Below are 26,199 nucleotides of genomic sequence, written 5' to 3'. Positions count from 1 at the left end.
ATTATACTATATACTTCTCTCTCTCTCTCTCTCCCTCCCTCTCCCTCTTAATAAGTATCAGAGCCAAAGTTTTACTCGATGATTTGACGTTTTTTGCCATCAATTGTATCGGATAGACAAACTGCATAAATGCAACAGCCCCAATACAAGCAGCAAAGATTGCCTCACCTTTACACAGTATCTCATTTTAATAGCACTTTAATGTTACTACTGTGAGCTGTAACAAAAAAGTGAAAGATATAATGTTTGTGGTGAGTTATTCTTTACATTCTTGTGTTTGTCTAGTTTACTTGCAGTCCCTGTAAATTCAAATTGAAATCAACCAGTGATGCAATAAGCATCCTACATAGTATGCAATTTTCCGCACACAGTAATCTCCACACAGTTTCTTTTTACTTCTTTTAATGCTGTTTGTTCATATTGAAAGTGATAAGTACAGTTAGATTTATATCAGAATGAAGTAACATATTGTCAATACTAGGACTTTCGAGAGAATGGCCCTTTAAGTAAACCAAGTGAAAATTCTCAGGACAATCAATACATATGTTTTGATCTCTTTCTATGTCACTCCAGTAATGGGCAATAGACATGGGCGAGTTGTCTTCACTGAACTTGGTCACCAATGTTTCAGGCCTCCATGATGTACGTCGTTTTGATCGCCACTTGATATCAGCTTTCAGAATCAATTTTATTTAAATACATCTGTTAGATTAATTAGTAAAGAGATAAATTAAAAGCTGGTGTATACTTGTGGGTTTCAATGTACACATTCTCCAATGCCCCAGGACCTACAGCCTGGCTTTAGAGTTAAACCCCATTTTCCCCCATTCAGCCCCAGGTGCTTATCTATACAATCTACAAGCCAATATCCACCCATTTTTCAGTCACTGATTGCTAACATCAGGCTGTAAGCATGTTGTCTGGTTTGTTTTTCTGCTCTAGATGTCAAGGAAATGGGAAACTTAGACAAACCTTCCCAACACTTCATGAATCCAAACTAATGAGCTTCCTATCAAAGCTACATGAACTACACATTGGACATGTGTAGCTTTGACCAAACTGAATGCAGATGACTTGGTACAGCATGCAGGACACCAATCACCAGTGTAGTGTCTGCACCCCATAAACATCCTTCACTTCCTCATGGATCTGGCTCCTTAGATTTCTGTATGTACAGGGATGGGCCACATCCATAGGATATTCAGTTGTGCATCTCTTTAGGCTTTCACCATGCTGATACCATTGGCATCCACTGGAATGTTCATCAGTCCAACTTTGTCCACCTTCCTCCTAACTGCAAAACTCTTGTGTACCGGGGCTCCAACCGTCGCAAAGGACACGTGTACCGCACTGAGGGTAGGGTTCACCTGCATCTCCAATCCAGAGCTGTACACATCTACAAATCAAAAATTAAGCTGACGTTAATTTCAATGGTGAATAACTCTTTCAACCACAACTAAAATGGATTCTCCAAGAGAAAGTCACAGCACTGAAAGACCCTTATGCACTTCCATTTCTCCCTTCTTTGTCTGAAAGTTCTAACTTTTGTTGGATTTGAAGCTCATAGATTGTCATAATTCCCCCATTACCTTATCCCAGTGTAATTCTCAAAATTGTGTGCAAACAAGCTAAGTGTTCTTTACATTGTTTTCTAAATGAGACATTATAGCATAGCCTCAAGTTAGATGATTCAGTTGACTGCACTCAAAAGTATTATGCTGGTTGTGATGGATTTTGGAATATCTTGTAGTCATGAAAGTTGTGATTTAAATGCAATTTATTTCTTGCTCGTTGATTATTACACTCCTAATAAAGGCCCGTATAACTCACTCCAGGTGCATATACTGGATCTCTAAAGCAAAAATCAATATCACATTTGCTATAATCTTTTACTCTCCTCATAGCCCATTTAGAGCTCGTGAAATGTCCTCTTTTCAAATCAGAAATCAATAAACACTACTTAGGATGAGTTACCTGAATCAAGCTCTGCTACAAAATCGGCAAGGGGTAATGAACCCTTCATAACTGGAGTGAAACAAAATTCCAAGCACAGTAGCCTGTCTATATTATGACTTCATCAACGTGCAATTTTGGCTCGTTTAAAAAAAAACACATGATACCATTGTAGAAATTGAGTAAGTATTCTACACAGTTATCTGCCTCAACAGCCAGTTCAGCTAGCTTAAATGTGTAACAATGTCTAACTTGTCATATCAGATCTTTTCCCAGATGCATCAAACTTACAACAGCTGGGTAGTGTATTAATAGCAGGGTAAAGTGAGGATAAAGACTGAAATGAAGGTGGAAGGTTTCTACTGCACCACATTAACAACCCCTTTAACACCTGCCATAACTGTAACACTAGTTGCTAATAACGAGGGGGTGGGTTTGTCTTTGGCCTCCCCGCTGACAGAAAGTAACTATTGATGGAGTATAGTGCAATGAAGAAAAGGCTTCTCCAACACTGATCCTATGCTGAGTTTATTAGTAGTTCTATGTCAAGGAGACCATATTCATGGGCTGACAACCAAGTAACTGATTTTCCATTTAATGGGTTGAAACTTTATCTTCAGAGATTATTTGGATTTTAAGTATTCCTAAAACAGACCCAACAAATGTGACCTCCTAAACCATGAACTTTAATTTTCTACAATAAACTTTGATGTGGCACCTTATCAAGTGCCTTCTGGAAGTCTAAGTACATGTGCCGGATCCTCTTTATCCACAGCGCACATCACTTCATCAAAAGAACATCAATGAAATAGTTAAACTTGATTTCCCTTTCACAAAGCCATTTTGACTGCCTAATTGCTTAGATTTGTTTCCCCCAAAGTGCCCCACTATTGCATCCTCAATAATGATTTATATTTTATATCACATATATTCAGCCAAGAGACCTATTGTTTCCCCATTTTTTGACTTCCTCTCTTTTTGAATAAAGAATATACACTTGTGACATTTTCAATATAATGGGACCTACCCCAAAGCCAGGTGAGATTGTAAAATTAAAAACGAACACATCTCATTAGACACTTATTTTAAGACACTTGGATGGTCCAATCAAAACACACAGAATTTTACACCCACAACTTGCTCAGTACCACCACCCTTACGGATTGTAATTCTCCTGAATTGCTCCCTCTGTTCATCTTTCAGATTTGTGGCTGTTTCTATAAGTTATGTAGGCCCTGACCCATCCCCAGATGAGAGCTCTACAAGTTGGGCTCAGTCAATGACTGCACTCAGTGAATAAATCAGGATTTAGGTCTGTCTTTGTACCAGTGATGTACTTGTCCTGCTGCTGTTCGTCTGAGAGATTCCTGAAGGGTTTGTTGAGGTCTTTTCCGAGAGCCATCTGGTTCCTCCTTTTAATTTCACCCTTCTGTGAGATTTTGCCTTCTAGTTCATCTGCCCAAGACAGACTCCAGTCCCAAACGTGAGCAGGGTCAGATTCCGGGCACACACTCATGACCTCTGATCCTTCTGTTGGATTGTGGGAGACAGCATCGGGGAAAGTAGTTGGCAGGAAGGAGGATGAAGAGAGTGCTAGAATTAAAGAAACAAATGGATTCAAATGAAACAGAATCATCTTAGACTGAGGAAACTAAAACATAAGATGCAATGAACTAAACTAATACAGACCAAGAAGCAGATCAAAGAATTCAAATAACAGGAACATATTAAAATTCAAGAGCTAGAAGAGGATGAAAGCACAAAGGCCAAAGACTGACCGTATAAATGACATTAGAGATGTTACCCAGGGGACAAGAATTTATCAAGGATTCTGGCTGCTCTCTGGAACCTATGAAACGCATGCTCCCAGAACTTGTGTGTAGGTTCACTTAAACAACTTACAGACCGTGAGGATGGAAATCAGGGGAAAGAGGGAGAAACAGAGTGAGAGATGGGCAAAAAGCTGAGGCAGACAGAGAGAAACGGGAGATGGTAGGTGAGGAATGGTAGGAATCAGAAGCAGGTTTATTATACTGACATGTCATGAAATTAGTTGTTTTGTGGTTAAAATACTGTAAGTTATAATAACATATAAAAATAAATAGTGCAACGAGAGACCAAAATAGTGAGACAATGTTCACGTTCCATGGACTGTTCAGAAATCCGATAGCAGAGAGGGAAAAAAAACTGCTCTGGGTCCTCAGGCTCCTGTACCTCCTCCCTAATGAGAAGACGGCATGTATTGAATGGTGAGGTTCCTTAATACTGCCTTCTTGAGACATCGGCTTTTGAAGACGTCCTTGATGCTGAGGAGGCTAGCACCCATGATGGTGCAGGCTGAGGTTCCAATCCAGTGCAACTTTTTCTGATTCTGTGCAATAGCCTCTCAATAGCAAACGGTGAGACAACCAGTCAGAATGTTCTCCACATTAAATCTGTAGAAATCTACTGGCCTTTGGTGACATACCCAATCTCCTCAAGCTCCTAACGAATGTTCCATGATTGCATCAATATGTTGGACCCAGGATAGATTTTCTAAGATTTTGACGCCAAAGAACTTGAAATTGCTCACCCTTTCCAGTGCCGATCCTTTAATGAGGACTGATGCATGTTCCCTCGACTTCTTAAGTCCAGAGTCAATTTCTAAGTCTTACTGACACTTAGTGCAAGGTTGTTTTGACACCACTCAATGAGCAGATCTATCTCTCTCCTGCATAGCACTTCTTCACCATCTGAGATTCTAGCAACAGCAGTTGTGGAACGGTGAATGTTTAGATGGTGTTTGAGCTGTGCCTAGCCACGCAGTCACAAGCGTAGAGACAGCAGGTCAGTGGGCTAAGCATGTCTCCTTATTCTGGTTGAATGTTGCCACAACAGCATCTCACTCAATGTCAGCTAGACCAAAGAGCTGATGATTGACTACAGAAGAAAGAAGCCAGAGGTCCACGAGACAATCCTCATCAGGGCATTTGAGTTGGAGAGGGCCGTAACTTTAAATTCCTTTCCATTATCACATCAGAGGATCTGTCTGGGCACGTCATCTATAATTCTGACAAGCTTCTATAGATGCATAGTGGAAAGTATCCCAACTGGTTGCATCACAGCCTGATATGGAAACACCAGTTCCCAAGAATGGAAAAGCTGCCAAAAAGTGGCCCAGTCCACCATCACAGGAAAAGCCCTCCCCACCATTGAAAACATCTATAAGGAGATTCCACAAGAAAGCAGCATCCATCAAGGACCCCCACCATCAAGGCCACGCTCTTTTCTCACTACTACCATCGGACAGGAGGCACTGGACCCTTACACCACCAGGTTCAGAAACTGTTATCACCCTTCAATCATCAGGCCCCTGAAGCAACATATAACTTCACTCACCTCAATTCTGAACTGATTCCACAATCTACGGCCTCACTTTTAAGGGCTCTGCAACTCATGTTATTGGCATTATTTACATATTTATTTGCACTGTTTGTCTTCTTTTGCACATTGGTTTTTTTGTCAATTGTGTGTTTTTAATTGATTCTATTGCATTTCTTTCTACTATGAAAACTTGCAAGTAAATGAATTTCTGGGTAGTATATGGTGACACGTGGTGCGTGGCCAAGTGGTTAAGGCGTTTGTCTAGTTATCTGAAGGTTGTTAGTTCGAGCCTTGGCTGAGGTTTGTGTGTGCGTCCTTGAGCACTTAACCACACATTGCTCTGTGATGACACCGGTGCCAAGCTGCATGGGTCCTAGTGCCCTTCCCTTGGACAATATCGGTGGTGTGGAGAGGGGAAGGCTTGCAGCATGGGCAACTGCCAGTCTTCCATTAAAAAAAAACTTTCCCCAGGCTTGCGCCCTGGAAACTTTCCAAGGTACAAATCCATGGTCTATCGATCCTAACGGAGGCCTACAGGTGACACATACATACTTCACTTTGAATTTTACTCACAATAGCGGGACGGATGAACATGGGATTCTAGAACAAATATGAAGGAGGAATAAATTGAGAAGGGAAATAAACTGGAGGGATGAAAATGCTGGAAAAGAATTATATGGAAAAGAACCAGGTGGGTGAAGGAACAAAACGGGGAGAGGAAATATGGGGAAAAGAATATCAAGAAAGAATACATTGGTGGGAAGAGAATAAGATTGGGTGACAGGAATATGGGGAGGAACACAGTGCAAAGGAAGTGATGTTGGAAGTAGGAACAAAGCTGGACGCAGGGACATAGTGAGGAAGAAATGGAGGGTGATGAACTCAGGGCATGGAGAGGAACATGGAGATAAAAATGGGGGATAGAACATGGGCACAATGGTGAAAAGTAAAGAGAAGAAACAGAGGAAGGAATGCAGGATAGTTGAGAAACTTCGTGGAACACAGTGAACAGGAACATGGGTCGGGTAGGTGGATGGCATAAGCATAAAATACAGAAGGGAGATGAATATGTGCTGAATGAACATGAGGAATGATACAAGTTAATAAACGTGAGGGTGGATAGGAACATAAGGAGAAGGAATGTGGCAAGGGAAGGAAGACAGAAATGGAAGAGCATGCAGAGAGAAGAATGTAGTAGAAAGGATTGTCAGGAAGGATGGAACGCAGGAGAAACTGATGGTAAACACAGAAGGGAATGGAACAAATTAATAGGTTGGTGGAGAGAGAAAGAAGTGTGTATGTGACTGAGTAGGTTGAATTGCTGATATGAAGGAAACACAGAGGACATTGTAGATGTGGATTATTACGGGTAGACACATGGAGGGACTTCACATGTAGGTACTGAGCCAGAGAGCATATATTTGAAGACCTCTTTAGTACAATTTGCCTGACTACTGTATCTATTTAATGATTCAATCCAGTAATCTCACTGCATTTCATAATGATAAACACAAGCATCCCACTTTTGTTTTCCTTCCCAATTATTCTCCCTCTGACTCCTCTTCTTTGTACATCAGGGTGAATTGTCCTTTTGCTTAGATCTCCAGAATAATTTCTTTAGGAACAGGGATGAGGAGGAAATTAGAGGTCAGGCTGCCGGCTAAGTCTCCACTCTGCGATCAAAGACCAACGACGTGGACGTGGGACATCCATGGTTGGATGTCAGATGTCAGACCAGCAGAAAGTGGATGGGGACAGCACCCCTGCCCCCACCCTAAAGTCAGTGAGATGACAGCAGATTCCAAAGTCGTGGAGTTCTGTGCAGGAAGGAGGAATGAGTTTTGATGACCTGGTGTTCACAAATCGGTGAATCTGGATTTTGACACCTAGTGCTCGGATTCCCTCCACTGGCAATTCTGTATTTCAAAGCCTGATGTTTGGTGATCGGCATATCCTGGGATCTAGGCCTAAGAGTCAAATCAGAAGTCCAATAGTTGAGGCTTGTTAGCTGGAGCCAAGTCTGTGTATCTTTGTGCGCCTGCTGGGGAGGTTGAAGTCTGGTGTCTGAAGGCCTGAGCCCATGTCTGCTGGAGGACTGTGCATGGATGAGAGGGAAAAACAGAGCTTGTTTTTGCTGTTGATTCTCAAAGTGGACAAGACTAGAGAGATGATTATGGACTTTAGGAAGGTGCAGGCTGATCACTCCTCACTGCACATAAACAGCTCCTCCGTGGAGAGAGTTAGGAGCAGCAAGTTTCATGGAGTGCACCTCGTCCCTCAACACCACCTCTTTAGTCAAGAAAGCCCAGCAGTGTCTCCATTTCCTAAGGAGATTGAGGTGAGTGAGGCTCTCCCTCTATTCTAACCAATTTTTACAGGAGAACTATCGCCAACATCCGGACCAGCTACATCACTGTCTGGTACGGGAGTTGCAAGGCATCTGACTGCAAGACCCTGCAAAGGATGGTGGGAAGTGCTGAGAGGACCATCCGGGTCTCTCTTCCATCCATCCAAGATATTTATCAGGAGCACTGAATATGCAGTGCCCTTAGCATTATCAATAATCCTTCCAACAATCTCTTTGACGCCCTACCATCAGGCAGGAGGTACCACAGTGTCAGGACATGGCCTGTTAGAATGCGGAAACAGCTTCTTCCCACAGGTAGAGAGACTACTGAACCCCTTGTCACCACCCACGGCTCATCACAATTGAAGTGTCAGCAGCTTTATATGGATTACCTTTTAACTTTTATTGTAAATACACCTTACTATTTGTTAATTTATTTCTGGTCATATTACTTTATGTGTTGTGTGTATGAGTTATACGTACTGTGCTGTACACCTTAGCCCAGAGGAGCATTGTTTCGATTGGTGGTATACATGAATATGGTTGACTGACAATAAGCTCAAACTTGCATGTTGTGGGCATGCTGCTTTGGCATTTGAATGTGTAGCAACACTTGCAGGCTGCCCCCAGCACAGCCTTGGGCGTGTTGGTTGTTAATGCAAATGATGTATTTCACTGTATGCTTCAATGGAAACATAGCGAGTAAACTTGAATTATTCTTCAGATTCACCAAAGCATTTTTATGAGGGTAGTGTTCCAACAGTGATCAAGCTGGTTCCACTTAACAATGACAACTGGAACTTTGTTGGACACTTTAAGGTGAATAGGGATTTTTGGTATTTATCGGGATTAGAAATTTAGCACCTAAATTGATCACAAATCACCACATCTAAACTGCTGACACAGTGGGCGAGTATCCCTTCGGAAAGAACTATTTCCCAGTAAGCCATTGAGGGACTGAGGAACGCTCTCTTCAATCAATCAATGCCATGCTAATCATAAAACAATGCCTGTAAACTAGGCAAGGCAGCTTGAAACACACACAAATCCTGTGAGGATTGTATCATCACTTCGCTCAACTATAAAGCTGAATGAGGCCAGGGCAGATTTAGGACACAGAGAACAAATTAATTAATTGAGCAACAGACAGTGCTTCAATCGGCATTTCCATTGCACCGTCCTCAGATCAAAACTTAATGCTGCCGTAAATATCACAGCCTGAGAGACACAAAAAGACCAATAAACCCTGACCTCAATTTAAATGCATTTTACAATTCCCTAGTAAATGGGAAGACAAGCAATCCAATAAAATAGGACTTTTACGTTTCATTTAATCCTTGTAGTGCAGCAGCAGGAAAGCAGGCCGGATGCAAAGGTCAGAAGAATAGGTGTTTATCATCGTGACATGTGCACCATGCAGTCCATTTGCAAAGACCTTCAAAGCAGCTTTGAATGGTTCAATAAAAATGGTGTGGGGGTTTGCGGGGTGGGGGGAGGAGAACCAGTGTGCCAGAGTAAAGACCGTGCTGCTCTATGGAGGATTCTTCCCATCAATAATTCACCCTGAAATTCCACTAGGTTTCTGCCCACACCTCCATTGGACCACCAATTAAATTCACAGACAAGAAACAGTTCGAGTTGTCCACGTTTCAAAAGACCCTCTAGGTTCTGAGTTCAAATCTCACTCCAAACATCCAAGGATATAATGTGGGCTGGCACAACTAAGCAATACTAAAGAAGGTAAAACATTAGAAAGGGATACAGAATAGCTTGCAACGCACACAAAATCCTGGAGGAACTCTGCAGGTCAGGCAGCATTTATAGAAAAGAGTGAACAGTCGGTGCTTTGGACTGAAAGCTTTCTTCAGGAGAAAATAGCTCGTTGTTTTGTTTGAAGAATAGCACAGAGTTCTCCTGGAACCCTGATCAATGTTTATTCCTGAATCAAATCCACAAATTACCTACCTGGTCATCTGCCTAACGTGTTTGCGGAGTCTGTCTTATGCAGATTGGAACGATACATTTCTTAGTGTATAACAGTAATGTAATAACTTTTTATAAAACACCGGTACTGAAAATCTACAATAAAAGCAGAAAATGCTGAAAATACTCAGCACATCAAGTAGCAGCTGCAAGAAGAGAAGTAAAACCACAAAATATAATTGGGTGTAAGGCACCCTACCACATATCTGGATATTATTGAAAGGTGCTATGCAAATGCAAGTTATTTTACACTTCTCTGCATCCTTTGGAACATCAAGTACAGAAGATTCTAAAGATGTTGCAACAAGGTCAGAGGTGTGCAATCTAATGTTTGATGTAACTTGTCTCTTTCTCCCCCCACACATAATTGCATTTACAAGGATTTGGCTTTTAATGCTTGGTCAGGTACTGGTTTATCAAACGGCGCCAATGTAGGATATTAAAACAGACCGGAGATTGTATGCTGATTGGAAGCTTCTTTAGGATATTTATAGCAACTGAAATGCTTAGATTATTCAAACATTTGCTAGTCGAGGTTACAATGTGGGAAAATAAGAACAGCAACCTCGGCAAAATGCTTTGACATCCTATTTACAGCCTTACCATAAATAGACTTATCGCACAGTGTAGTTGACTTCAAACACACTTCCTCTGAAATAATGCTGATTGCATGTTTTGCTGTTATAATCTCAGCTTCCTGGTTCAGTGGTCTGACTGTACAGGATGTGTTGGCCAGAACACTGCACTTAATGCAAAAACCCATCCAGTCATAAATCATACTGAAATATGCCTGGGTAATTACCTTGTGTGGAGCATCCGTCTGCTGACTGTGCAATAACTCAAAGAGGAGCTGGTGGTGGTGCGCGGCCAATCCATAGTAAATGGTAGAAGGATGAGTCAGCTCGGAGAGAATGTCAATGCGGACGTTCTCTCCCATCGAGCAGAATATTCAAAAACCTGAAAGCATGAACCACGAGGTAATATGTGCTTTGACGTCAGAATTGATGGCTTCGTGGCCAAGTTTGCGGATGATACAAAGATAGGTGGAGGGGCAGGTGGTGTTGTGGAACAGGGAAGGGCTCAGACAGATTAGGAGAATGGGCAAAGACGGGGTCAAACAATGTAGAGAAGAACATGGTCATGCAAAGTGTAGACTACTTTCTAAATAAGGAGCAAATTCAAAAATCAGAGGGGCAAAGATATCTGGGAGTCCTTGCGCCAGCTTCTCTGAAGGTTGAGTTGATGGTGAAGAAGGCAAATGCAATGCTAGGACTTGAATAAAATGCAATGCTGAGCCTTTATAAGGCCTTGGTCAGACCGCGCTTGGTGTATCATGAGCAATTTTGGGCCCCTTATCTAAGAAAGGATGTGCTGGCATTGGAGAGGGTCCAGGAGGTTCTTGAGAATGATCCTGGGAATTAAAGGGTTTACGTATGAGGAGTGTGTGGTGACTCTGGGCCAGTACTTGCTGGAATTTAGAAGAGTGTGGGGGGGCGGGGTGGGCAGGATCTCATTGAAACCTATCTGACATTGAAAGACCTAGCTGGAATGGATGTTTTCTATAGTGGGGGAGTTTTCGACCAGAAGGCACAGCCTCAGAATACAAGAATGTCCCTTGAGAACAGATGAGGCAGGATTTCTGCAGCCAGAGGGTGGTGGAACCAGTGGAATTCATTGCCTCGGATGGCTGTGGAGGCAAATCATTAAGTATATTTAAAGTGGAGGTTGATAAGGCTATCGAAGGTTACCGGGAGAAGGCAGGAGAACGTGGTTGCGAGGAATACTAATTCTGCCATGATGGAATGGCAGACCAGACTCAATGGGCCGAATGGCCTATTTCTGCTCCTATGTTTTGTGGTCATATAGTCTTATGGTGCAAAAACATCTATCCTGCTGTTACAAGACTATTGAACAGTCCCAAAGAACAATTAGATAGACCCTCATAACCTACAACTCTACAGACTCTGCAACTCTTCTTCCTTAAGTGCATAAGTATATGGCTTCATTGCACATTTGTATTTTGCACTATTACTTTTTATATGGACATTTTGTATTCTTTTTCCTACCTCAATGCTTACATTTTGTATTTTCAAGTATGTATTTCTGACTGAGCAACCTTGCAACAATAATTTCCTTCGAGATAAATCTCACCTTATCATAGCCTTGCACCTTGCTGTCTGCCTGCACTGCCCCTCTCTGTTGCTCAACACCTTTTTTCCTGCATTCTCTTGTTGCTGTGCCTTGTATGACCTCAATGAAATGAGCCATTTAGTTGGCTTGCAAAACAAACTTCTTCCCCTGTTCCTCAGTGCGTGTGACAAATACCAGTTGGGGGAGATGGAAATCTGCCCAAGGTTGTGACGCAGTCCCGGAACCCAGCAGTTGGCCAGACAGCCAATGTAATGCCACTGTGCTGAGAACATTATACGGCCAGGGAAGTGGCAGAGAAAATAAGAGCTTTATCCAGCTGTTTGAGTTGTCTGTTCCCACAAGTTTTATTTTCAAGGTTCTGCCTGGCAATGATTGCTACTCGCTGTAGCTTGTTACACATTGTTATTGTTTTACCTTGTTCTACCTCATCGTACTAAGTAATGATCTGATCTGTAGGAACAGTATGCAAGACGAGCACTTCACTGCATCTCGGTACATCTGACAATAATAAACCAATTCCAATTACTCCCTGGCCATGAAACACATTAAACTGACAAAGTGAGGAAGATGGGCAATGCAGCAAACCAAAAAATATGCAGACTAGCATCTCCCACGGGTCAACATAAGGTGACAGCACCCTTCAAAGGGAAATGAGACAGATTCTCAAAGAAAACTTTCGGGAATAAGCATCGGGAATTAAATGGCTCCTCACTCAGTAGTAGGCAGACATACACACTCTGGAGTGAAGTGTCTACACTGCATAAATCTGCATTGGGAAGTTATGTAATCATGTTGTATCATTATTAACTCTTAGAAACAGAGATATAAGCGATGGAAAAAGGCCCTTCAGCCCACTGAATGTGCAATGACCCATTTACACCAATCCTTCATTAATCCCATTGTGTTTATTCTCCACACATTCTCAGCAACTCTTCCCCACATTCCACCACTCACCCCACACACTGGGGGTAGTTTGGAGTGGTCACTTAACCAACAAACCCCATGTCTACAGCGGAGAACCCAGAGAAAACCCACATGGTCACCAGGAGTATGTGCAAATTCCACACAGTCCAGGACGTAGGTCAGGATTGAACTCGAGTCTCTGATACTGTGAGGCAGCAACTCGACTAGCTGAGCAACTGTGCCACTCCTTTGGCAAAGTGGGATGGAAGGGTTACTGTAGGACCTTTAACGAAAAGACACAGCTTACTTCCAAAAAGGCCTTTTTCAAAGTTCCACGTGAGAAAATGGAAAAACTATCTGCCAAAGGAACTCAGCAGGTCAGGCAGCATCAACGGTAGAAGAAAATGGGCAGTCGATAGTTTGGCTCAAGACCTTTCACCTGTCGCCAGAGAAGAAAATGTTCACTAAACCCAGCGCTGTAGGATTCAAACTAAATCCCGGGAATGGGCGAAGTGACTGGAGGGCTGGAAGCAAGAACCATAATGTTGAACTGGTAACCACAGTGAACGGGTTCTGATATCACATCTTTAACCACTGAACTTCTAACTATATCCAGCACACTAATTCTGTTTCTACAAGCATCCAGTCAAAGGAAACTGGGTCCAAAAGAATCAGGCAGGTAAATAAGGCCTTTTTTGAAACACAGCTGACTATAATCTGGGACTCACTACTTGGGGAAAAAGATGAAACAGATTCAATTTTTGAAAAGAAAATGGAGAAAATTTCCAGCTTTAAAAAAAAACAAGGACAATGGCTCGTCAAAAGAGCTAGCTGAAGGACAAAGGGCCAAAGAGCCTCCTCGCACCTTATAATTCTGTACTGGAATGGGAATTGAAACTACAGGCTCCTGACACAAAGGCCAGGGTGCCACCATCAGGCATCTGGACCAGCTGAGATATAGTGTATGGCCTGTCCTGGATCCACTTAGTGATCCCAATGTGATACTCAGCTAAACGCTAGCTCTGTTGAAGTGCCACAGTGGGACGTACCTGCGTAAGGGGTTTCCTTTTCCGGCTGTGCCAGTCCAAAGCAGAAGCTGTCTACTGCCACGGCCAGTGCCTGAGCAAAGTTGGCATCCATGAGGAAGGAGCCATCAGATGAGCTGACCATACTGCAACGGGCACTGGTGAAATTGTCCTCGGACACTGAGCCCCAGCCGTTGGCCAAAGACCCCGCCAGGGAACTCTCGCACTCGCTGAGGCTGGAAGTCGGGCTATGGCAGGACCTGTGAAAATATCGACGCAAGTTCACACGGGCAACCTCCATGTCCAGGTCATCATCTTCGTCGTCGTAGTCCGCAGTGTCTGTTTCCAGGTCAGAGAGCTGTGGCCCGCAGATGTACCCGTATGTGTGGGGAGGTGAGAAAGGTCTTTCAAAAGTGGACACATTGTCTGTAAAGTGCCTGTAAGTAAGAGAAAAAAAGTTTCATCAATTCCCATCACCAGCAGCTTAATTTGCAAGTGTCTCTATAACTGTTCAAAAGCATTAAAACATTTTTAAATACTCGACAGCAGCACTAAGCTTTAAGGAGCATCTGCAACAAAGAAAAAGTGGGAAATCACAGAACTAACTTTTGGAGGGAATTCTACAGCTAAAGATATTAGCAACTCAAGACCAACAGGATGGAAAAAACCAAGGGTTTTTATATGACCAGAAGGGTTGATCACAGTCACAGTCAAACAAACCACAGAGGTTACCCACAATATTAGACAGAGGCTGCTAAGGAGGATGGAACAATCAAATGCACATAGTAGGAGCGAGAGTAGGCTACTGTGCCTCTCAAACCTGTTCAAGCAGAATACATTCACTAAAAAAAAAATCACCAAAACAACTCTCAAAATGAGAATGAGATTTGCAAAGTGGTGGCAAAGGCATGCTGGGAAAGAGTAGCCATTGGCTGACCCAATTTCCTTGCTACCAAATTCAAAAGAAGAGTCTTATGGGTTTTAAAAGTTACGCCCCATGTTATGGACAATACTTAGCCCCTCCGTTGACTTTACTAACCTGGATAAACTAGTCATGAGAACATTACTCTGTTTAGAAGCTTCCAACATACAAGCTAATTGCTGTAAATCCTCATGTCAGAATGTGTGCTAGGTAACCCTGCAAGAAGATCGTGAAAGGAACGCCACAAACATATTGCCTCAGCTTGATTCTTTTTTTAGTTTGACTGTAAATAGCAACACACTAGAGGGGCAAATCAAACACAAAAAGTTCTTCAGATGACAGAAAATCCAAAGCAACACACACAAAATGCTGGAGGAACTCAGCAGGTCAGGAAGAATCTACGGAAATTAATAAGCAGTCGACGTTTCAAACCAAGACCCTAGATAATGGTTACCATCACATCATCGGTGACATGATATAGAATGGCCCACAAAAACTAGACCATGTGCTGTGTTTGTGCTTATACCCACACTGCAGAGACCCTCCTCCCCTCCTTTTATCCCATTATCTATGTTCTCTGCTCTTCATCTCAACTATCCTTTTTGAGGGCATATTTTATATTGTTACCAGTCTATGGGTAAGCAGATTTCTTCTCAATTCCCTCTGGAAGTGCTACATGAAAATGTTACGTTCACAATCCTAGCCTGAGGAACATGTTTTCTCCATGTACGCTATCAAGTGCTAACATATTAGATCCTACTGTTGAGGGAGTCTATTTAAAGGGCCTCTGTTGAGTCACACTTCAAACTTCTCAAAATAATAGAGACACACAGAACAGAAACACACCCTTGGGCCCATCCAGTCTACACTGGCCATCAAATACCCATTTATACTAATATTAATCATTTATTAATCCTTTTTTATTCTCCCTACAGTTCTCAACATCTCATCAGTGTTGGCTCGTGGCCTAGTGGATAAGGCATCGGTCTAGTGATCTGAAGGTCACTGGTTCGAGCCTCAGCTGAGGCAGCATGTTTGTGTCCTTGAGCAAGGCACTTAACAACACATTGCTCTGCGATGACACCGGTGCCAAGCTGCATGGGTCCTAGTGCCCTTCCCTTGGACAACATCGGTGGCGTGGAGAGGAGAAAGCCTGCAGCTTGGGCAACTGCCGGTCTCCCATACAACCCTGCCCAGGCCTGCGCCCTGGAAACCTTCCAAGGTGCAAATCCACGGTCTCATGAGACTAACGGATGCCTATTATTACTATTAGTTCTCATCAACATGCCCCCCCCACCAGATTCTGGAACTCACCTACATTTACAGTAACCTATTAATCTATTAACCAATGTTTTTGGAATGTTGGAGGAAACCAGAATGCATGCAGCAAATCCACATGGTTATAGGGAGAACACGCAAGCTCCACAAGGTGAGTACCTAAAGTCAGGATTGAACCCATGTTTCTGGCACTGTGAGGCAGCAGATCTACTAACTGCATCGCTAAGAATTTATCTCATCCAGAAATTCTCAAGTGCAGTGGCAGGAAATTTAGAAAAGCTGAAGGCCCCTCCTCAAACCTTTGGTCGCTCTCGCCTGTCAGCTCCAGATATCGAGCTACTTGCTCCGGACGGAGACGCTTTTCAGTGTTGTTCGTAGACAGGGGGAGGGTGGCAGTGGATTGATGGCTGTAACACATGGTGTGAGTTGGCAACTTGTCTCCTGAAGAAGAGCAGCATTCCTTCCTCGTTCTTCTTGGTGAGACCCTTTTTGATTCAGAAATTTTTGCAGATTTGCTTTGCCTGAAACAAAGACCAGTACCAGTGAGCCTTTTCCTTGACGTTTCCTTACTGGATGTCCTTGTGTTGAGGAATGAGTACTAAAGAAGACTAGAACAAGCACAAGTCAACCCACAACTTTGTGCATCTCTCCCACGTGAAGCAATTCTTAAAACACAACATTTTACCATGTGCCTTTAAGCCTCTTGTATTGTTTGGATCAAAAATGTATTTGTTAACAGCCCTGTGATATTCTGTAGGTTATTTTTCAATGTTAGTAGCTTGAGATGTAAACTGGTTGTTGGTGTTCAGGCCCAGAATCCTTCGCTTCATTCAGTTTTATGTTTAAATCAACCCTTAAACTGTAGAGTCTACAAGAGTCAGTGGCTCTGGAGTGAGATGTGAGATAGCTGGACATAGTAAGAATAGCTGATTTGCTAAGATACATTGTTTTGCTTAAACAATTCAATTGCTACACAGTCATTGTCAAAGCTTGCAGTTTATATTCCAGATGTATTTACTTGTGAACTTAAGCTCCTTTGCTACATGGAGTTTTGAAGCCACAAGTCTAGGATTCTGCATTGCTGGTCCTGGTACAGCACTATTTTCCTATCATGCATCCAGATCACAACTGCTCGGTAACTTAACCTCTGCCTCTGTTCTATATCCCTTTTTAAAAGATAACCGTTTTTTTCTTAACTCTGCTCCTTTCCCCTCTTCTAAATTGAAGTGATCATTCCACTACCTATGGGTGCAGAAGTGCTCCCTGATTTAACCCCTCAGTGGCACAGGCCGAACCTCATGATAAATCCTTGTTCCAGAGGATGGGTAACATGCCTGATTCTGATCACCAAACTGAGGAGTGGGGGGAGTACTACTGCAACCAGGTCCATTCCTACTCTCATCTAACATCTCAGTTTGGAGAAACATCAACTTTGTCTCCTTACCTCAAGGATAATGGAGCAATTTATAGCACCATTTACAACTTCCCACCTCACGTGCAATACCAGAATGGGGCTGTCAGCAGTGTGGGGTTCTCCCGCTTTCTTTCAAAGTTACGGATAAATTCTCCACCTTTCTCCTCTCCACTATGCTCAGAAATATAAAATGACCCTTACCTTTCCTCTGTGCCCTGGACCTCTCCAGGTTCCTCTACAGGGCGAGGGGGAGGAGGAGGAAGTGCATCAACAAGTTTTAGGCCGAAACCATGATGCTGGGCCTTTGGGGAACAGAAAGTCTTCAACACTGGCTTCCCATCACCTGCCAAAGAGACATCAAGGTTAGGGGCACAGGCCAGCGCTTGGAAACTCAATTCAGCCGTAACTCCATGGTCTTATTGTAATGTACAGACTCGGATGATGTGACATCACTTCCCTGGCAATGTTGTCACTTATTGTGCAGAATGTGAATGTCAATATTAATGACAAACACCAAGAAATGAGACTACACCACATCCTCACTTCTTCATATGGATGACTGAGGATTCAGCATATGAATTACAAATGCTGCCATTTTTCTTCTACATCCACTGTGTATCCAAATCAGCCTGGGCTAGCACAGTGGGGCTGAATGGACTGCTACACGCAGCTCAATAACATCAGCATGATTTCCAACCTGCACAAAAGCAGGTTTCCATAGCACAGGTGAAGCCAGTCTGGAAGAGAGCAATGGCATTCTTCCTGTCCATTGACCCGTAGTTATTCCTCAGGTAGTATCGGAAAAGCCAATAACTTGGGCATTTATTCTGTTGCTGTTTCTAGGAGATTACACAATTTAGCTCTTGCATTCTCCACAATGCAGTGCACCTACTCAAAATGGCTCGCACTTCTTTGAGCCGTTTCAAAATGAGATGGCTGTACGAGCTACATCCCGTCAATTGTTTGGTGTCTTGTTGAGGTTTAATTGACACACAACCATGCAGAACTTCTTCACCGTGTTCTCACCCCTAGAACACCAGTGCACTTGAAGTCAAGAAGATGGGTGACCGAGAGCTGTCGTGGACACAGTGAGCTGAAGGTTCAGTTTTTGTGCTGCAAGACTATGACCCTATATTCACCCGAGTTGACCTTGCTTGGTGAAGGACTTTACTCTACGTACTTTGCAATGGTGAGTGTACAAAAGAGAGCTCTGGACAAAAGTTCCCAAGCTGGATGTGGGCACTTACCTCTTGCTGCCCTGATCACTGCCCCTATTTTCCACCATATATGTGAGTGAAACCCTATCCTCTAGTGCTTGTCCACAGCGCTGTTTGCCAATATAAAGCAACAACCCCTACACTCCCAGACCACCCACGTAAACTCTTGACTGCATATCAATTCCTGCCTGAGGAGCAACTTGGATCTGCTCCAATTTGCCTACCGTCTCAACAGGTCAACAGCAGATACCATCTCGTTGACTCTTCACTCAACCATGGAACATCTAGACAGTGAAGGTGTATACATCAGGATGCTCTTCATTGACTACAGCTCTGCATTCAACACTATCGTTCCCTCAATAAGCTCCAAGACCTTGGCCTCAAAACCACCTTGTGCAACTGGATCTTCGATTTCTTCACTTGCAGACTCCAATCAGTTTGAATTGTCAACAACATCTCCTCCACAATCGCCATCAGCACAGGTGCACCACAAGGCTGTGTGCTTAGCACCCTAATCTACTCGCTTTATGTTTACGACTGTGAGGCTAAGTACAGCTCCAATGCCATATTTAAGTTTGCTGATGACATCACTACTGTTGACCAAATCAAAGGTGATAACTAGTCAGCATGTAGGAGTGAGATTGAAAATCTGGCTGAGTGGTGTCACAACAACAACCTCTCACTCAACGTCAGCAAGACCAAGGAGCTGATTATTGACTACAGGAGGAGGAAACCAGAGGTCCATGAGCCAGTTTTCATTGGTGAATCAGAGGTGAAAGGGTCAGCAACTTTAAATACCTCGGCGTTACTATTTCAGAGGATCTGTCCTGGGCCCAGCACGCAAGTGCTATTACAAAGAATGCACGGTAGCACCTCTACTTCTTTGGAAGTTTGCAATGTTCCATCATCGATAACTTCGACAAATATCTATAGATATGCAGTGGGGAGTATACTGACTGGTTGCATCATGACCTGGTATGGAAACACCAATGCTCTCGAACAGAAAAGCCTACAAAAATTACTGGATGTAGCCCATTCCATCACGGGTATGCCCTCACCCCATTAAGGAAATCTACACGGAGCGCTGTTACAGGAAAGCAGCATCCATCATCAAGGACCTCCACCATCCAAGGCCATGTTCTGTTCTCACTGCAGCCATCAATCAGGAGACACAAGAGTCTCAGGACTCACACCACCAGGTTCAAGAACAGTTACTACCCCCCCATCAGACTGCTGACCCAGAGGGGTTAACTTCACTCGCCCCAACTCTGAACTGTTCCCACAACCTATACACTCACTTTTAAGGACTCATCATCTCAGGTGCTTGATACTTATTCCTTATTTATTTGTTCATTTATTTAATATTTTCACTGTTTCTGGTCTTTTGCTCATTGGTTATTTGGCTTGCTGTGTGCAGTTTTTCATTGATTCTATGTTGTTTCTTTTGTAGTCACTGTGAATGCCCACAAGAAAATTAATCTCAGGGTTGTATATGGTGACATTTGATAATAAGCTTACTTTAAGCTTTGAACCACTTCCACCAACAGTTCTCTGAACTTCTCCTCACCCTCCCTGCACGCATTATCCTCTTCCTCTTTCCACTACCCACCCCACAACATTCGTATAGCTTCCACTGGCATGATACAAAGCTGACTTGGTGAAGCCTCATGCCCAATTGAATTTCTCAAGTTGAACCAGTTATCACAGCAACCAACTAACGAGACTCTATGATCATCTGGCAGATCCTAGGCCTGAGCAGTAAAGTTATTTCTAATTGCACGGAGATAAGATGGAAGCAGAAACAGTAAAATGGTATAAGACCAGGGGGATTAGTTTTGCTAATGTTAGCTAAGGGATAATTGAGGGTCGAGGAACAAGGAGAATCCCATTGCTATTTTTTAAGATGATCTTTTGCCCACACAAAGAGGAAGACGGGGCTTTGGTTTTTGACTTTGGGCGGGGTCAGACTAAGCATTGTGGCCAATTGCTTGTTTGGGATTTGTCTACGGCCTCGGCCGCACATGCTGACACTGGGCTAAGGATGAATCTTCGCAGGTCTTTGTACGAGGAGTGATGACAAAGGACTTAGTCTCCCTTCTTCTCTCTCTAAGTACATTTTAACTGTATTGTCGAGTAGAACCAATTAAAGATGATTATGAAATGAAATGTTATTTACATTAAAGGCCCTTTCCATGTTGCCTGACTTGTGGACAGCCTACATAACCCCGTAATATTGTGGCTCACATATTATTAAATTCAAAAATCCACGATACGAACAGACGCAGCACCTGTTGAAAAGCACCAGAAGGCCCTCAGCTCTTTTCAAACCTTGCACCACCTTAGCCAAACAGTGTATTCTTTCTTACAAATCATATTTGTTTTTAATACCAATAATTACAATTCTTTGGAGGCATGGTTACCATAGCAAATACTTTCCAACTTATGGACATCTGTGTTCATTATCCAGGGACCACTTGTATTATCTTACAAGATAGAAGGCCATTCAACCATCAGATCTATGCTTCATAGCCCCAGCTTCAATCCTGTTCTCCGGAGCTGTCTGCCTGCAGGTGCTCTAATTTCCTCCTACGTCATAAAGACACTACTGTGAATTTTCCTCAGTGTAGGTGAGAGGTGGAAGCTGAGGAAAATTCATGGGAAGGTAGGGAGAATAAAATCAGGATCAGTGCAGCACTTGTGCAAAAATTGGTGCTTAATGGTCAGCACAAATTCAATGGGCCAAATGGTCTGTTCTTGTGTGCTACTTCTCTGCGGCTCCAATGACCATTTTTAAATGGTACAGAGTTGTCTATGGGGAGAAAACCTCAAGAGTTTGAGTACGTGGAGTACATTGTCAATTTGGGTACGTTGTCATGGGCACAAGCACTGATGTACAGGGACAATTAAAACTTGCCTGTGGCAGAATCACAAACACGTGGATTTAGACAAAATAAAGCATGGAACACGTAATATTAAATTATACAAGACAATGATGAAAGAGAACAAAAGACTGCAAAACATTTGTGGAAAAATAAAATCACAAACAATTCCATGGAAATGCAAATTGTGGGTCATAGTGTTCCATTATTGAGGTAGGGTTATGGTTAGTTCAAGAACTTGAACATCACCAGAGAGAGCCACGCAACTGGCCAGAATGGAATGGTGCACAGGCAGCTTTAGAATGGGAATAAGTACCAGTTGAGTTAATAGTTCAGCCAGCTACCTGGGACACGCTATTTTCATTTGTATACAGACTAAATCACTTGTTTGGTACTTCTTGTTTGATTTAATTACAGTTTAATGCTTGAACGCATGTTACATATTCTACCTACTGTTGTATATATTGCACCAATAATATGTCAAGTATTAGATATATTACTGTGCCTTATATATAATTATGCATCCACACTTCCATAGGACTATGCAGACCTTTCTGTACAGCACACTAAACTACTAAATGCTGTCTGATATAAACACACACAGCATGGCAGTAGGTCCTTTGGCCCAATTGATCCATGCAAGTCGTCCCATTTGCCTATGTTTGGCCCACATTGCACTAAACCTTTTCTATCCATGTACCTGTTCAATTACTTTTCACATGAGCCTCGAGCACTTCCTCTGAACTATTGGCAGCTCATTCCATATCCTGACCACCCTCTGGTGAAAAAGTCGCCATCAGGTTCCTTCTAAGTCTCTCCCCTCTCACCTTAAACCTATGCACTACAGAACCTGCATCTCTTTGGGAAATATTAGTGTAATATCAGGCAGCTGGAAAACATACCTTTACTTTATTGTCACCAAACAATTAATGCTAGAGTGTACAATCATCACAGCGATATTTGATTCTGGGCTTCATGCTCCCTGAAGTACAGGTAGTTTGCACTACCTGTTGGAGCTGTAGAGGGATCGGGCACAGGAGTGAACCCTTTGCCCACTGAATTTGTGCTATATTTGGTACGCCATGGAATATATTTATACTTACTGAAAATTTTTCAACTTCTTTTAATTGTTGCCTATACAACTAAAGGTTACTTCTAGGATAAACATAATGAACAAAATATATTAAACACTTTAACATGAATGAATGATCAGTGGTAGAACTGAGCTGAGAAGAGGGAAGAGCCCAGGATGAAATGATTGTGTAGATGACAGAATCCGAGCAAAATGCAAAGTGCTGGCAGAGCCTAGTGAGCCGAGCAACACGTTCACAGAGGGAGGAATTGTCGTCACTTCAGGTTGACACTCTGCAGTCCCCCCAGCAGGTTGCACATTTCTTTTTGCCTCAGGATTAAACTCCTGCTCATTTATCAGTGGTACAGACACAAAGCTGGTTGAAATTAGGATCTGACCACCCCACTGCTCCCCAGTCAAATAGCATGCTATAACACTCTGTCTAACTGTATGCTATCCTGGAGAGTTGCTGGAACACGTGAAACTATATTCCTGTTACACTGGCAGCCGAACAGATAAGGGACATAAAGAACTAGGATATCAGAGCATCTGTGAGTTAGTGCTGCTCTCTAGAGGCAATTAACAGCAATGACAGAATTCAGAAAAATTGGCGCATTCATACTGTATATCAGAAATACTCTATAAAACCACAATGTGTTTCTGGGTGCTGTTAACAGATGATAGATCCTTGCGCATTGAATGGCTTAGTTTCATGCCTCATTCAAAGTTCAATCTTGCTTTGAAATCTACTGGTGTGGGTGGCCTGCATTCCACTCTTACCTCCTGGAACAGGCTTTGAACCCATCACCTGTGATGATTCAGAAGAACGATGACCCATTTTAGAAAGAAAGCATAGCGTGTATTGCAGACACGTCAGTGGCAATATCAATGTGCCATTCTGCACTTGCTTTCTGGTGAGGGCTTGGGTCTGATGTCAACTCGCTGGTCTGCTGAGAGTCATAGAGGAACAGCCCATTGTTTCTGCATTGAAAGACACTAAGACTACATAACCATCTACTATTCACTTATCCTCATCCTACATTATTCCCATTTTACTTTCCCCACATTCCTGTCAATTTCCCCTAAACTGTACCACTCACCTACATACTAGGGACAAGTTAGATTGGCTAATTAGACCATAAAACCATAAGTCAAAGGAGCAGAAGTCAGCCATTCAGCCCATCGAGTCTGCTCCGCCATTCTATCATGAGCTGATCCAATCTCCCCTTTAGTCCCATTCGCCCGCCTTCTCACCATAACCTTTGATGCCCTGACTACTCAGATACCTATCAATCTCTGTCTTAAATACACCCAATGACTTGGCCTCCGCTGCTGCCCGTGGCAACAAATTCCACAGATTCACCACCCTCTGGCTAAAAAAAATTTTTTGCATCTCTGTTCTGAATGATGCGCCCTGCAATCCTCAAGTCACATCCTCTCGTACTAGACTCCCCCACCATGGGAAACAACTTTGCCACATCCACTCTGTCCATGCCTTTCAACATCCGAAATATTTCTATGAGGTCCCCCCTCATTCTTCTAAACTCCAAGGAGTACAGTCCAAGAGCGGTCAAACGTTCCTCATGTTAACCCTCTCATTCCTGGAATCATTCTAGTGAATCTTCTCTGAACCCTCTCCAATGTCAGCACATCCTTTCTTAAATAAGGAGCCCAAAACTGCACACAGTATTCCAAGTGAGGTCTTACCAGTGCCTTATAGAGCCTCAACATCACATCCCTGCTCCTATACTCTATTCCTCTAGAAATGAATGCCAACATTGCATTCGCCTTCTTCACCACCGACTCAACCTGGAGATTAACCTTAAGGGTATCCTGCACGAGGACTCCCAAGTCCCGTTGCATCTCAGAACTTTGAATTCTCTCCCCATTTAAATAACAGTCTGCCCGCTTATTTCTTCTACCAAAGCGTATGACCAATTAATTAATCCATGTAATTAATCTATGAACCCGCATGTCTTTGGGATGTCAGAAGAAACCAGAGCGCCCAGAGGCTCACATGTTCACAGAAAGAGTGTGCTGCACTGTATAAGCTCCACACGGTCAGCACCAGAGGTCGGGATCGAAGCCAGGTCTCTGCAGCAGCTCTGTTACGGTGCTATGCTGCCCTCCCCTCAAGTGAGTGGAAGGCCCCAGCTCCACATGCAAAGTCTACCGATGGTGTTAGGGACATATTAACCTGTTAGATTACAGTCTAAATTGCTAGTTTTTTCTTGTATTTTACCATCCTTATGCTTGCATATATGCTTATATAAGTTACCTGTTTGTAATTGTTTAATGAATTTTCAGTAATTGCAGTATACCTACTTCTGTATTTTTTCTGTAGTTCTTCAGCATGTGCAAAACCATTGAACCTGACTGTTTCATAGGCTGACTCTTATCAATGGAATTTATCTTCCATGTCTAGTTTAAGCTAGTTTTTAGTATAATATGACAGGAACTTCTTTGCCTTTCTCATTTCCCTTTGTTCTCTTCCATAGCTTTCTCTCTTTCTTTGGTTAGTGCTAGTTCTTTGTTAGGAACACCCTAGTCGAACAGCTGTAACAAGATTTACTCCTCTGAAGAAGCTTCTGGATCATATCACCTCCAGATGCAGCATTCCCTTCCTCCCTCTCACTCTGAATGATTGATTATGTTAAAGGCAGCCAGGCCACATGGTGGTGTGGTGTTTAGCATAAGGCTATTACAGCCCTAGCGACCTGAACTCAATAATGCTGCTGTCTGTAAGGAGTTTGCACGTTCCCCCCGTGACCACATGGGTTTCCTCCAGGTGCTCTGTTTCTTCCCACAGCGGGTTAGCAAGTTAATTGATCACATGGGCGTAATTGGGCCAGAAGGGCCTGTTATCATTCCGTATCTCTAAATAAGAAATAAATTTGAAAAAAAAACAAAAGTGAGAGGCTGACAGCCCTGGCAGGATCAGATCAGGACAACATGAGTAGAGACCGTCACCAGACAACCATTAGGAATGAGGCTCATGGGACTGTGAGCCCACCAACTTTGATTTAGTTGCTGCATCGTGAGAGTCGCAGGTTCTGCACAATGAGACTGAGGCTGAACTGCAGGTGCAACACCAGGAGGCAAAAATGCATTTACTGCATCTGGAGAAAAAGCCTTCGTGGATGCTCAAAGTCAAACCAAAGCACAGTCACTGTAATTTGTGAGACAGCACCGGTCCCTCCGAACCACAAGAATGATTTAGCCCATCTTGGCCAACCGTTTATTTCTGGTTAGTGACTGTTCATTTAACACAGTGCTTGGATCTGCCCAATCCCTCCAGAAAGATGATCTGGGGCAAGTCAAGGAAAAGTCAGGCTGACTGAAGAAATGTTCGGCTCTCCAATGAAGGCAGAGGTGAGGCGGAAACATGACTGGGTGAATCTCAGACTCACTCTTGAAGACTAACTATGCTGACCGCATCCATACCTTTAGAAACAGGAAAAACAGGAGGCAACTTGGAAGTGACAAAACACATGGGATGCTGGTGCCATGTTACTCTAAGAAGAATAGAATGATGGAGCTTTCAAAGTTCATCTTTGGCAGGTTAGGCAAGAAGTTCCAATGACAGAAAATGGTAAGTATTTCTTGGTTCTTCCCCAAGTGAAGAGAATAGTACAGCAATTTTTTGAGCACTCACACATTTGTTAAAGTACAGGTAGGTTACAGAATAAGCT

At 43.0% G+C, this 26,199-nt stretch overlaps 1 protein-coding gene across 2 annotated transcripts in view; it reads right to left on the bottom strand.

Annotated features, from left to right (window-relative positions):
- Positions 1-385: 385 nt before the first annotated feature.
- Positions 386-26,199, bottom strand: part of robo4 (roundabout, axon guidance receptor, homolog 4 (Drosophila)) — a 115,930-nt gene continuing 90,116 nt past the window's right edge. For both annotated transcript variants that reach the window (XM_059957272.1, XM_059957273.1), the window contains 5 exons: positions 17,541-17,682; positions 16,225-16,446; positions 13,750-14,162; positions 3,280-3,546; positions 386-1,396 (listed from right to left, as the gene is read on the bottom strand). In XM_059957272.1, the coding sequence (XP_059813255.1) occupies positions 1,218-1,396; positions 3,280-3,546; positions 13,750-14,162; positions 16,225-16,446; positions 17,541-17,682 (1,223 nt within the window). In that variant the 3' untranslated portion in view covers positions 386-1,217. The remainder of the gene's footprint in view (positions 1,397-3,279; positions 3,547-13,749; positions 14,163-16,224; positions 16,447-17,540; positions 17,683-26,199) is intronic.

Source organism: Hypanus sabinus, chromosome X2, assembly GCF_030144855.1.
Source record: "Hypanus sabinus isolate sHypSab1 chromosome X2, sHypSab1.hap1, whole genome shotgun sequence".
Classification (NCBI taxonomy): domain Eukaryota; kingdom Metazoa; phylum Chordata; class Chondrichthyes; order Myliobatiformes; family Dasyatidae; genus Hypanus; species Hypanus sabinus.
The sequence above is the reverse complement of the archived record's forward strand: the minus strand, read 5'-3'. Positions and strand labels throughout refer to the sequence as shown.